This window comes from Budorcas taxicolor, chromosome 14 (genome assembly GCF_023091745.1).
Source record: "Budorcas taxicolor isolate Tak-1 chromosome 14, Takin1.1, whole genome shotgun sequence".
In the NCBI taxonomy this organism is placed as follows: Eukaryota; Metazoa; Chordata; class Mammalia; order Artiodactyla; family Bovidae; genus Budorcas; species Budorcas taxicolor.
In genome coordinates, this window is record NC_068923.1 from 15,082,072 (window position 1) to 15,092,045 (window position 9,974).

The 9,974-nt window shown below is 61.8% G+C and overlaps 1 protein-coding gene across 1 annotated transcript; it reads left to right on the plus strand.

Annotated features, from left to right (window-relative positions):
• The first annotated feature begins 2,038 nt into the window (after positions 1-2,038).
• On the plus strand, positions 2,039-8,780 carry LOC128059068 (lymphocyte antigen 6E-like). Its single transcript, XM_052651426.1, has 3 exons — positions 2,039-2,090; positions 4,279-4,350; positions 8,575-8,780. Exons 1-3 carry the CDS (start codon positions 2,039-2,041, stop codon positions 8,778-8,780), a joined length of 330 nt encoding a protein of 109 aa, XP_052507386.1.
• Positions 8,781-9,974: the final 1,194 nt, after the last annotated feature.

Consider the following 9,974-nt stretch of genomic DNA (forward strand, 5'->3'; position numbering starts at 1 on the left):
GCTGTTAGCCACCTGCAGCCGTGGGGCTGGAGCTCCAGGTGCTGTCTCTGCTTCCCACAGCCGCTCTGCTGCGTGCACAGACCCAAGGCCGCATCTGGCCTCCACCTCCTGGACCCTAAGCTCGGTCTTTGGCTGGCCCACTGCTCCAAATAGAACTCTCCAGTCTGGGCCCCATCTCGCACTTCCCAACCACATGCTCCTCCAAGAAGATCAAAGAATTTACTCAGGCTTGAGCTGAGTGCGCAGGCAAAATCTGGAAAGGCACCCAGGCCTCAGAGTCCAATCTGTCTGTCAGGACAGCTCCAGGCAAGGCTGGGCTTCAGGTCAGGGAAGCCATGGGCTACTGGGCATGGCCTGGTCATTGCCATGGCTCGTGGCCACAGGAGGTCACCAAGCTAGGAGGGAAAATGGGGTGGGAGGAGTGGATGGAGTGGACGCCAGGACTGTTCAGCCAGTGTCTCCCACAGTCTTAGGGAAGTGAGGAGAGCTCTTGTTCCTTACCCACCCTCATCTTTTGGGGCCTGGAACAAATGGGGGCCCACACACCATAGAGCTAAAAATGTGAATGTTTTAAAAGAAGCTTTAGAAAAGCTAAAATATCATTGACAAATATACCATCAAAACAAACTGGACAGGGACTTCCCTGGTGGTCCAGTGGTTAAGTCTCTGCGCTTCCAACACAGTGGGCACAGGTTCTATCCTTGGTCAGGGAACTAAGATCCCATGGGTCACGTCTGCAAAGAAAGAAAATAAACGACAGTCTAGTGTGAATTTAGGTTCCAGGTTCCTTGGCGGCACAGAGCGAGCTTGGCCCCAGCCAGAGATCTGACCCATCCTGCCCTGCAGGGGCCCAACATGCGTGCATATGGCCCCCAGCCTAGACATCTCCACCTCCCACCCCCACCAGCAGCTGCCCTGTGTTCAGCAGCTCAGCCCATTCTCTGCAGGGGGATGGAGACTGGGAAAGGCCACAGGCTCCGGGTGGGCACCTTAAGGGCACAGGGGAAGCTGGGGAGAGGGTCATGGGCACTGGCCAGGTCTGGGTGAGGGAGGGCCAGAAGATGAGTGGGGGTCCACCCTGGGGGCTGACGCGGGAACAGAGTTACTCACAGCAGACGGCTCTGACTCCGGGCAGACAGACCCAGTCAGAGCTGCATCCAGAAGGGTGGCTGTGGTCACTGGGCAGGGGACCACAGCTGCCAGGAGAGAGAGGCTGGTGGCCCCCGGAGCGGGTGGAGTAGAGACATCAGGAGATGTGAGCGCCCTCCACAAGATACCAAACGCAGGCCGCCCACTGTGAGCAGGCTGCACCCCCCAGGGCACCCTGGTCACCCACTTTCCCACAAGCCTGGCCTGGAGGCCTGATGGGCAGTGTCGCAGCTCCCAACAGGATGTCGGGTACCCCCTGGCTCTGCTCGCCTCTGGTTAGTTGGCCCCCAGACCAGCAGCACCAGCTCCTCAAGGATCTTGTTAGGAATGCGGGCTCATGTTCTGCCCGGGTTTCCTAATCACAGAAGCATTTAGCAGAGCTCCAGGTGGTCCAAAGCCAGCTTGAAGCCTGTGATGCCTCAGTTTCTCCATTAAAATGAGTCTGGGGGCTCCCTGCTTGCCCTGGCCCAGGGGAGAAGCATGGGAGAGATGGCTATGCCTACTTGGAAGAGCTCTGGGGGACTGTGTTCCCCAGACCCCAGGCAGGGCCCTGTCCCTAAGACTCCCAGAGCGGGCTGCCACCACAGACACCATGCCTGCGCCTCCTCCTGTCCTCCCAGCTCAACCTGGGCCTCGTGATGATGGCAGAGACAGGGAGATGGATGGTTCAGAACAGAAAGAGGGGGGAGAGGCACAGGGGAACCTCTGAGAGCCCCTGGGGACTGTGGGGGCAGGGCAAAGGGAAGCCCAGGCGGCGTGAGTCAGACTGGCCTGGCTGACCCAAGCTCATCTCCAGCTAAATTACTAGGTCTGCTCTGGCCGGGAAGCCAGCCATATAAAGGCGCCTGCTGCTGGCCCTTCCCCAGTCCCAGCTGGAGGATACCCCACAATGAGGCCACTCCTGGTGCTTCTGCTTCTGGCCACGCTGTGCACTGACCTGGGTAAGGGACGCTGACCTGGGTGGGTGGCGCCGGGCAGGGCTGGCTCCAGTCTGAGGGTCTGTGGCATCAGCCTGGTGGGAGGCTTTAGAGAGTGGGGGGAGAGGCTATCGAGGCTGCTCCCTGACCAGCCAGACACAGAGACCGTGGCACCCTTTGGGGCATGGTTTCTGGAACACCTGCCTCCTGCGGGGGTGAAAGACTGCAGCGAGTGGTCTGAGGCTGCAGGGCTCTGGGCCAGGCAGGGGGACCCAGGTTCCAGCCAGGGGACCAAGTGTTCTGTTTCCCTGGGATTTCTGGGAGGTGGGACTCCAGTGCTAAACCAGGAAAAGAAACTGGTCACCCCTCTTCAGCCCCAGCTCTGCCCCGACCTGATGACCTGGCTTTATGACATTGAACATCAGCACCTGCAGCTTTTGAGGTCACCGGAAATGGGGCCTGGGGAGGGGTGATAGAGCCTGTGATTATTAACTGAATAATTATCACCCAGGGGTAATTACCCCCATTGCTTCCCCCCACCCCCAGCTTGGCTGGGGGATGGGTGTGGAGGGGCGGATGTGGAGGGCGACAGCAAGGGGCCCTGCAGTTGGAAGGGGGCTCCTTGGGGATCAGCCCCAGGTTGGGGGGCCTGGAAAGACAGATGGACACTTGTGCAAGGATGTGAGGCTGGTTTGGTGGCCCAGGCAGTGCACAAGTTCGCTTCTCAAGAGATAGCCTGGTACAGAGGTGGAAGTGGGAATGGAGAGCCGGTGCTGGGAGGCCCAGTTCAGTGGTGGGAACCAAGGGGGGGAGGGTGACCTCCGGTCTTGGGTTTCCTGGGAGCGTTAACCCATTAAGGCTCAGCTCAGCTCAAGGATATGGGGACTACCTGGACCCTGTGGGGGAAACTGAGGCAACTCAGAGTGTCTCCTGCCCACCAGCACCCAGGACTTAGTTGCACACAGGGAACTAGGAATGGCTGGGGCTCACCCTCAGGCAGAGAGGCCTCTTCTTCTTGGGGAGTTCCAGAACACTGACCTGGGAAGGATGGCCTCTGAGCCTGGGGCTCTGAGGGTCTGAGCTTGGCCTTCCTGCTTGCCCACGGTGCAGCTGCCAGTACCCCGACTCTCCATTAGAGGGGAGAGTTTTGACATCAGTCGATCCGTGTGTGCCAGGATACCCCCATAGGGCACCCCTCCCAGAAAACCCCCAGGGACCCCCACAGGTCCCCCTGCCCAAAACCCTGGAGAGAGGTGCCCTCTCCTGCAGCACAGCCCCCTCACTGCTGTAGGGGGCTCTGGCAGTCCCACTTACCCACTTGTCCCATCACACCTCCTGGGCCCTCCCAGTCTGGTCGCCGCCGGCCTGGCCTCTGCCATGCTGCACCTTCTGCCTGAGAGCTCTTTCCCTGGATGACAAATAAAAATCCGTTCATCTGTCCGGGCCTACCTCCAGGGCCACCCAGTCCAGAGAGCTTTCCCAGACGGCCCCACCCTCTGAAGACCGCAGTCCCTCTCGGCCAGGTGCCCACGGAGTGTTCAGTGCTTGCCCCACTCCAGCCCACTCCGGGTTGCATGCTTTCCCTTCATCGGCTACACTCGCACGGCCTGTGGGGTCTCCAGGCCAGGAGCCTTGTCCCCATCTCCGTGTCTGTGGGACTTGAAGCCAGGCATTCAGCACTCGGGGGCTGGCTGGGAGTGGACTTTCGCTGCAGACGCCCCTGTGTGCAGAATCTCAGAGCCTCGGTCCTCTGGTCCAGGCAGCAGTCCTAGGCTAGGCAAGGACACTGTGGCTGAGAGGGACAGGGGCCGAGAAGGAGGACTCCGATCGCTTCTGTCCTGGGGGCCACCTGCAGACCCCGCCCACCATCTCCACCCACACTCCTGCTACCAGACTGGCACTTGCAGGGGGCCTGTGGGGCACAACTGTCCCGAAGCAGAGCCCGAGCCCATGGCTCATCTCAGGGGAGCAGGAATGCCTCCAGAGCAGGAGGAGGAGAAGGAGGTGCCCAGCCCAGCCCCAGGCCCAGGCCCCCAGGGTCCCCGCTCCCCACGGCTGCCCGAGGCCTGGCCCAGACTGACCGGGAACACCCTCAGAGCAGGAGGAGGGAGAGGAGGCGCCAGCCCAGCCCCAGGCCCCCAGGGATCCCCCCAGTGGCTGCCCGAGCCGCCAGCCCAGACTGACCGCGGGCCTGTGCTTCCTTCCCTCCCAGCCCGGGCCCTGCAGTGCGAGCCTCTGGTGGAGTGTGCCCCGCCCGACAAGTACTGTGTGATTACTCGGGCCGGTGAGTACCCACACCGGCCCCACCTCCTGCACGTGGGCCTCTCGGCCCAGGCCAGACCCCGGGGACACCACGTCCTCCTGCAGGAACCCAGCAGTGGAGCCCACCTGGGGCTGTAGGGGAAGGGACGTCCCATCCTTCTTTGTAGGCTTCATGTGTCCATGCAAGGGCTGGTTAAGAGAAACTCCTTCAGCAACCCAACAACATTGTCACCCTGAGATCCCAGTGCCAGCTTCCCGGTTTGAGTGAGTCCCTGCAAGGCGGGAGATCGGGGTTTGATCCCTGGTTTGGGAAGAGCCCCTGGAGAAGGAAATGGCAACCCAATCCAGTATTCTTGCCTGGAGCATCCTATGGACAGAGGAGCCTGGCGGGCTACAGTCCATGGGGTCACCAAGAGTCAGACACGACTGAATGATTAAGAGCAACAACAGTGTAAAGTGTTTGGGAGGGAGGGAGGGAGCAGGCATCCCATGGATTCACCAAGACAGGGACAGGGGGCCAGAGGGGACATCCACACAGCCAGTGTGCCTTTCCTGCCCTGCCTGCCTTGCACCGTGGGCTGCAGGACCTGTGACCCCTGACCTGGGCACCCTGCACTGTGCTCGGGCCTCCGACCTGCCTGCCCAGCCCCACCGGGACCCTGCCTTCCCCAGGGCAGGCCCACGCCTTCCTCCCACCTCCCAGGATCCCTCCTCGGGTCTGAGCTGCCACGGGCCGGGTGGTGCCAATGACAGGCAGGGTCAGGGTGCAGGTGGGGCCCCAGGAGGACACATGGCAGGAGTCTGCTGAGTGGGAATGCCTGGCCTGGATGGGTGGCAGAGATTGGGTAAGGATCTGAAATGAAGGGGGCCCCTCGGAGAGAAGAGACGTGACAGTGAGGGGCAGACGTGGGCACTGCATGAGGGCCCAGAGATGCGGGCTGGGCAGCTGGATTTGATTCTGGGAGGGAATGAGGCACCCTCTCCCCTTGCAAGTGTGTGCTTAGTTGCTCAGTCGTATCCGACTCTGTGACCCCGTGGACTGCAGCCCGCCAGGTTCGTCTGTCCATGGCATTCTCCCGGCAGGAATACTGGAGTGGGCTGCCATTTCCTCCTTGCAGGTAGCTGCTGCCACTGGGGTTACGTCTGCAGAGGTCCTGCAGAGTCCCCCAGGCTCCCCACATGAAGCAGGGCAGCCAGGCAGCCTCACTAGGGTCACCCTCTGGGCCACCGCCCCTTGTCAGTCCCAATGACACAGAGGCCCTTGCAGCCAGGAAGCATGACAGGGTCATAGGGTCTGGCCCAGAGCCCCGATGAGTGCACGGCAGGGCTGGGACCCATGCTGGGGTCTATCTCCCCCAACCCAGCTGGCCATCAGCCATGTTCAGCCTAGAGATACCGTGCAGGAGTGGGGCACCCCTCTGATGCCTCTTGGAGCCTCCCCTTCTGTCAGGCAGAGAAAGACCTCACCCAGAGGCATGAGCATGTCCCTGTCTCGGGACTAGGGGACAAGCCCTGCTCCCGGCAGAGCCCTAGCTGCCGGGGCCACAGCTGCGAGCTACTCCCCCTCCAAGTCACCTGGCAGGTGGCCCTGAGTACCCACTAGGTGCCCCTGCCTCTGGCCCTGGTGTGAGGCAGGGACCACAAGATTGCTGGCTTCAAGGGGCTTAGGGGCTTACTAGGGAGAGGTGGCCAGGACACAGTGAGCCTTGAAGTGAGGAGGAATAAGGGGGAGTGGGTGCTGCTTCTTCCCAGCAATTCCCAGCAGGCCCAGGATGCCCCCTGGGACTCCCTTCACCCCAAGAACCTCAGCTCTTTCACCCTGGACAGGACTAGACACCCTGAAGGCCCACAGTTCCACCCTGGGGTCGGGGGCTTCCCTTAGATGCCCCAGGTCTGCTGTCTCTGCCTTCACCCCACTTCCCACCTGCCCCTCACCATCCATCTGTCTGTCCATCCCCCTGTCTGACCAGGCAGCACTCCTTGAGTATCCTTTCCAAGGCCAGCAGTCAGACTCAGCCCGACCTGAGTCAGGGGTTCCCCTGACTGACAAGTAGGGGTGGAGCAGTGAGACCCCACCCGAGGGAGATGGTGCAGCGGGGCCTGGAGCAGCAAGTGGAGGGACAAGGGCCCTCTGGCCGGTTCAGGCCTGGGCGGCGGTGGGGTGGTCACTGCTCTGTGCTCCCTGTATCACCCAGAGTGCCTCCAGCAGGTTGTGAGGGCTCCCCGAGCCTCAGTCTTCTCATCTGACCATGAGGACGGTAGCTGGGCAAGCCTGGGAGCTGAGGTGGTTTCTGGGCCTCCACTTCAGTGGATCTGCTGAGGAGGGGCTGAGACCATGGCCCCGCAGAGGTCCTCACCACAAAGAGCCAGCCCCCACTGGGCGCCAACTCCGGATCAGTAGTCATCTTCTCAGTCAGTCCGCTGACAGCCCTGCCCTAAGACACCATTCCTCAAGCCAGGAAGCTAGAGCTCAGAGCCTTCGGGGGAGGACATGGCCACACTGGGAGGTGTCTTCTCGGCTGTAACTCAGAAATGGGTTAGCCAGTTACCAAACAGAACTCAGGTCCGCTCAGCTGACACCCAGCAAAGCCAGTCTGCTCAGACCGGGTGGTGGTGAAGGGAAGATAGCATTTATTACAGGATCTAACAAGGAGAATGGACAGCTCATGCTCAAAAGCCCCAAACTTCCTGAAGGCCGATTTTAAAGACAACATTAGGGACAAGGGTGGAAGGTGTGTGATCACGGGTTGGTGGAGAAGTTTTAACTGCGGGATTTTCTGGAATCTTGACCATCTGGTTTCAAGCCATCTGGAGGCCAGCGCTTATGGTCAGTGTGTAGTCACCATCCTCCACTGGCTGGGGGGTCTTAGTCTCCACAGAACAGCTCATGACAAGCATCAGAGTGTCATCCGTGGCCCTTCCAGAGGAGCCAGCCGCCCTGGCTCTGTCGTCCTGATCATTAGCTGCTCAAGTTTGCTCTTTAGAGCTCAAAGAGGGCCAAACAAGAAGCAAGGACACCAATGGGCTTGTATCCAGGAGACCCCCAAGGTCCTGCTGGTTTCACCAAGACCATCCCTGTTATGTTCTGCCCACAGAAACACAGCTCCTTACCCAAATAACTCAGCAGAACTGCAATTAATTGTTGCGTTAACTGAATCCACTGCTGGGGTAAGAGATAAAGAAATACCGCATCCAGTGTGCAGCCCTGGGTGCTCCCCGCATCCAGGGGCTTCCTGGGGAGGAACAGCTGCCCACCTGGGCAAGCTGGTCTTTGCTCAAGGCCCTTCAGAGGGTCGCACTGGCCTATGACCCCCCTGGTCAGGGCACAACTTTGACCTGCCGGGAGCAGGTGTTTCTGTCCGCCTTGGCCTTAGAGAGTGAGAGCCTTCCTGGCACCAGTGGCTCTGATGGCAGCACCGTAAACGTGGCTCCAAGCCACGCTGACCGAAAGCTAACACTCATTGAGCTTGCTGTCAGCGCTCCTCACGGATGAACCCATCTAACTCTGAACAACTGCACAGTTGGCTCTCTGATTATCCACACTCTCCAGACGAGGAAATCGAGGTGCTTGGAGACAAACCCTGCATCCTCTCCGGCCTCTGGGCTGACTGTGAACGGGAGTCCCCTTCGGGTGGGCTCACAGTTTCCAGCATGTTCTGCGTTGAGAGAAGCGACTCACGCTGACCCAGCACCAGCGGGCTCTGAGCTGCCAGCACCATCATCTCGGGGGCCCCGCTCAGCGGCCCCCCTCCAGGGCAGGTGCAGAAGCTGAGCCAGTGTCCGTGGAGGAAGGCATCTTGCCAAGATGCCCTGTTCACTCCCTGGGGCCCTGGCTCACCGTCTCCCTGCACAAGGGATGTGAAGCTCTGAAGGCAAATGTGCAGGCTGCCCTGTGTCCTCTAGCCCCCACCCACCTTTTCTAGGGCTTGCCAGACCCACAGAGGGCCAGGTGAACACAGGGGCTGGCCTTCCCTCTGGAGCCTGAAACCCAGAGCAGAGAAGCGCCCCCACGTCCATCAGAGGGGCTTGGAAGACAGCCAGGGCGTGGGAGCCGCTATGCCGGTCCCTGGCCCCAGGCGTCATGGAGGAGCTGGTGTGAGTGGGAGACAGGCACACGCACACTGGAGAGCCCAGAGCCCGGAGCCAGCTGTGCCTGCAGCGCCCTGGCCCCCAGTGGCAGGCCCTCCCCGAGGGCCGGCTGGGTGGCAGAGCAGGCACCCACGGGCCCTTGCCCCTCTCTCCACAGCCAGCCCCAGCGGCGTCCTGGTCATGAAGTCCTGCGCCCCGACCTGCCCCAACAGCACCGTGACCTCCGACGGCCTGGCCCTCTCTGTCTCCTGCTGCCGGGACAACCAGTGCAGCAGCAGCGCGGCCACGGGCCTGCCGGGCGGCCCAGGCGCCCTGTGGGTCACCGCCAGCCTGCTGTGGACTCTGCTCTGGGCGGCCTGCTGAGCCCAGTCTCACCCGAGCCCTCGCAGCCTGCGTGGGGTCCGTCCTCAGCACTTGTCTCCCCGTCTCTCCTCCCTGCCTTCCCCAGGCCCCACCAGCCCCCTCCCAAGAGCAGCTCTCCCCGCCGCAGGGAACCGTCAGCATGGACACACCCTCACCCGGCCTTCTCCTGGGTTCCAGGGGTCCCCTAGCCATCCAGCAGTGGGAAGGGCACCTGGACTCTCCCCAGCCCCCTCCACCCCACTTGAGGGGCTCCCCCTGTGGAGCCCCTCTCCCTCAGGCCGTGCCTCTCGGGCCCCCTGTGCTCCGCGGCGACCCCCGCTCCAGCCGTTCCTGTGAGGGCGAGGCAGGCCTGAGAGCAGGGCTTTGCACGCACCCCTCCAGCAACTCTTGCCCCATGAGGACTCTTGCTCACCCACCTGCCTGTCCGTTGCTCAGCTGGAGCACCCACGCCTCACAGACCCAGGGGACATCCTCGGGGCCAGTGGGCCTGCCTCCTCGGGCTCTCACGCTGGGGCTTGGGGTGCTGAAGTCCAGGGGTGGGATGGGGTTTCTGGAAAGTCACCAGCACCCCTGCCAGCCCCTGCCAGGTTGGCTGACCACGGCGGGGATGGGCCTGTCTCCCCGAGGGCTTTCTCCCAGATGTCAAGAGAGAAGGAATAAAGCCGCAAGGCTGCTCTCAGCTCAGTCTGAGATTGAGTCTGGAGGGGAGGGGGGGTTTCTCGTCCTTGGTCTTGGGGAACCCTGTGCCTTGAAGGCGGGCAGGGAACACGCTGTAAGTGTGGGGGAACTTCAGCGCACATGCTCAGGTGGGGAAGCAGCACTTCTGGTCCTCGAAGAGCAGGGTCTGTCCCTAAGCCCTCTGGCCAGGGTGGCAGAAACACACTCTCAACAAACCCCGACTTGGGGGGCTGACATGGCAGCCCCTGGGGCACCCCTTTGAGCCTCAGCCTCCCCCAGCGCAGGTGGTCAGCTCTGCACCCCTCTCCCCCGCCCACACTACCTCCCTGATCGGGGCACACCAGGTGCCCAGGGCTCTGGGGCTCCTTCCAGGCCCCAAGGTCTCCAGTTCTCCCAATGGTCTGCTCCTCAGCCCCTCTGCCCAGGGGCTCTAGGAGCCCCCCTACCTGCCCCAAAGGGAGGAAGACCCTTCTCTGGCCCCAGGGACTGTGTGCCCAGCCACTGTAGGGCCGCTGT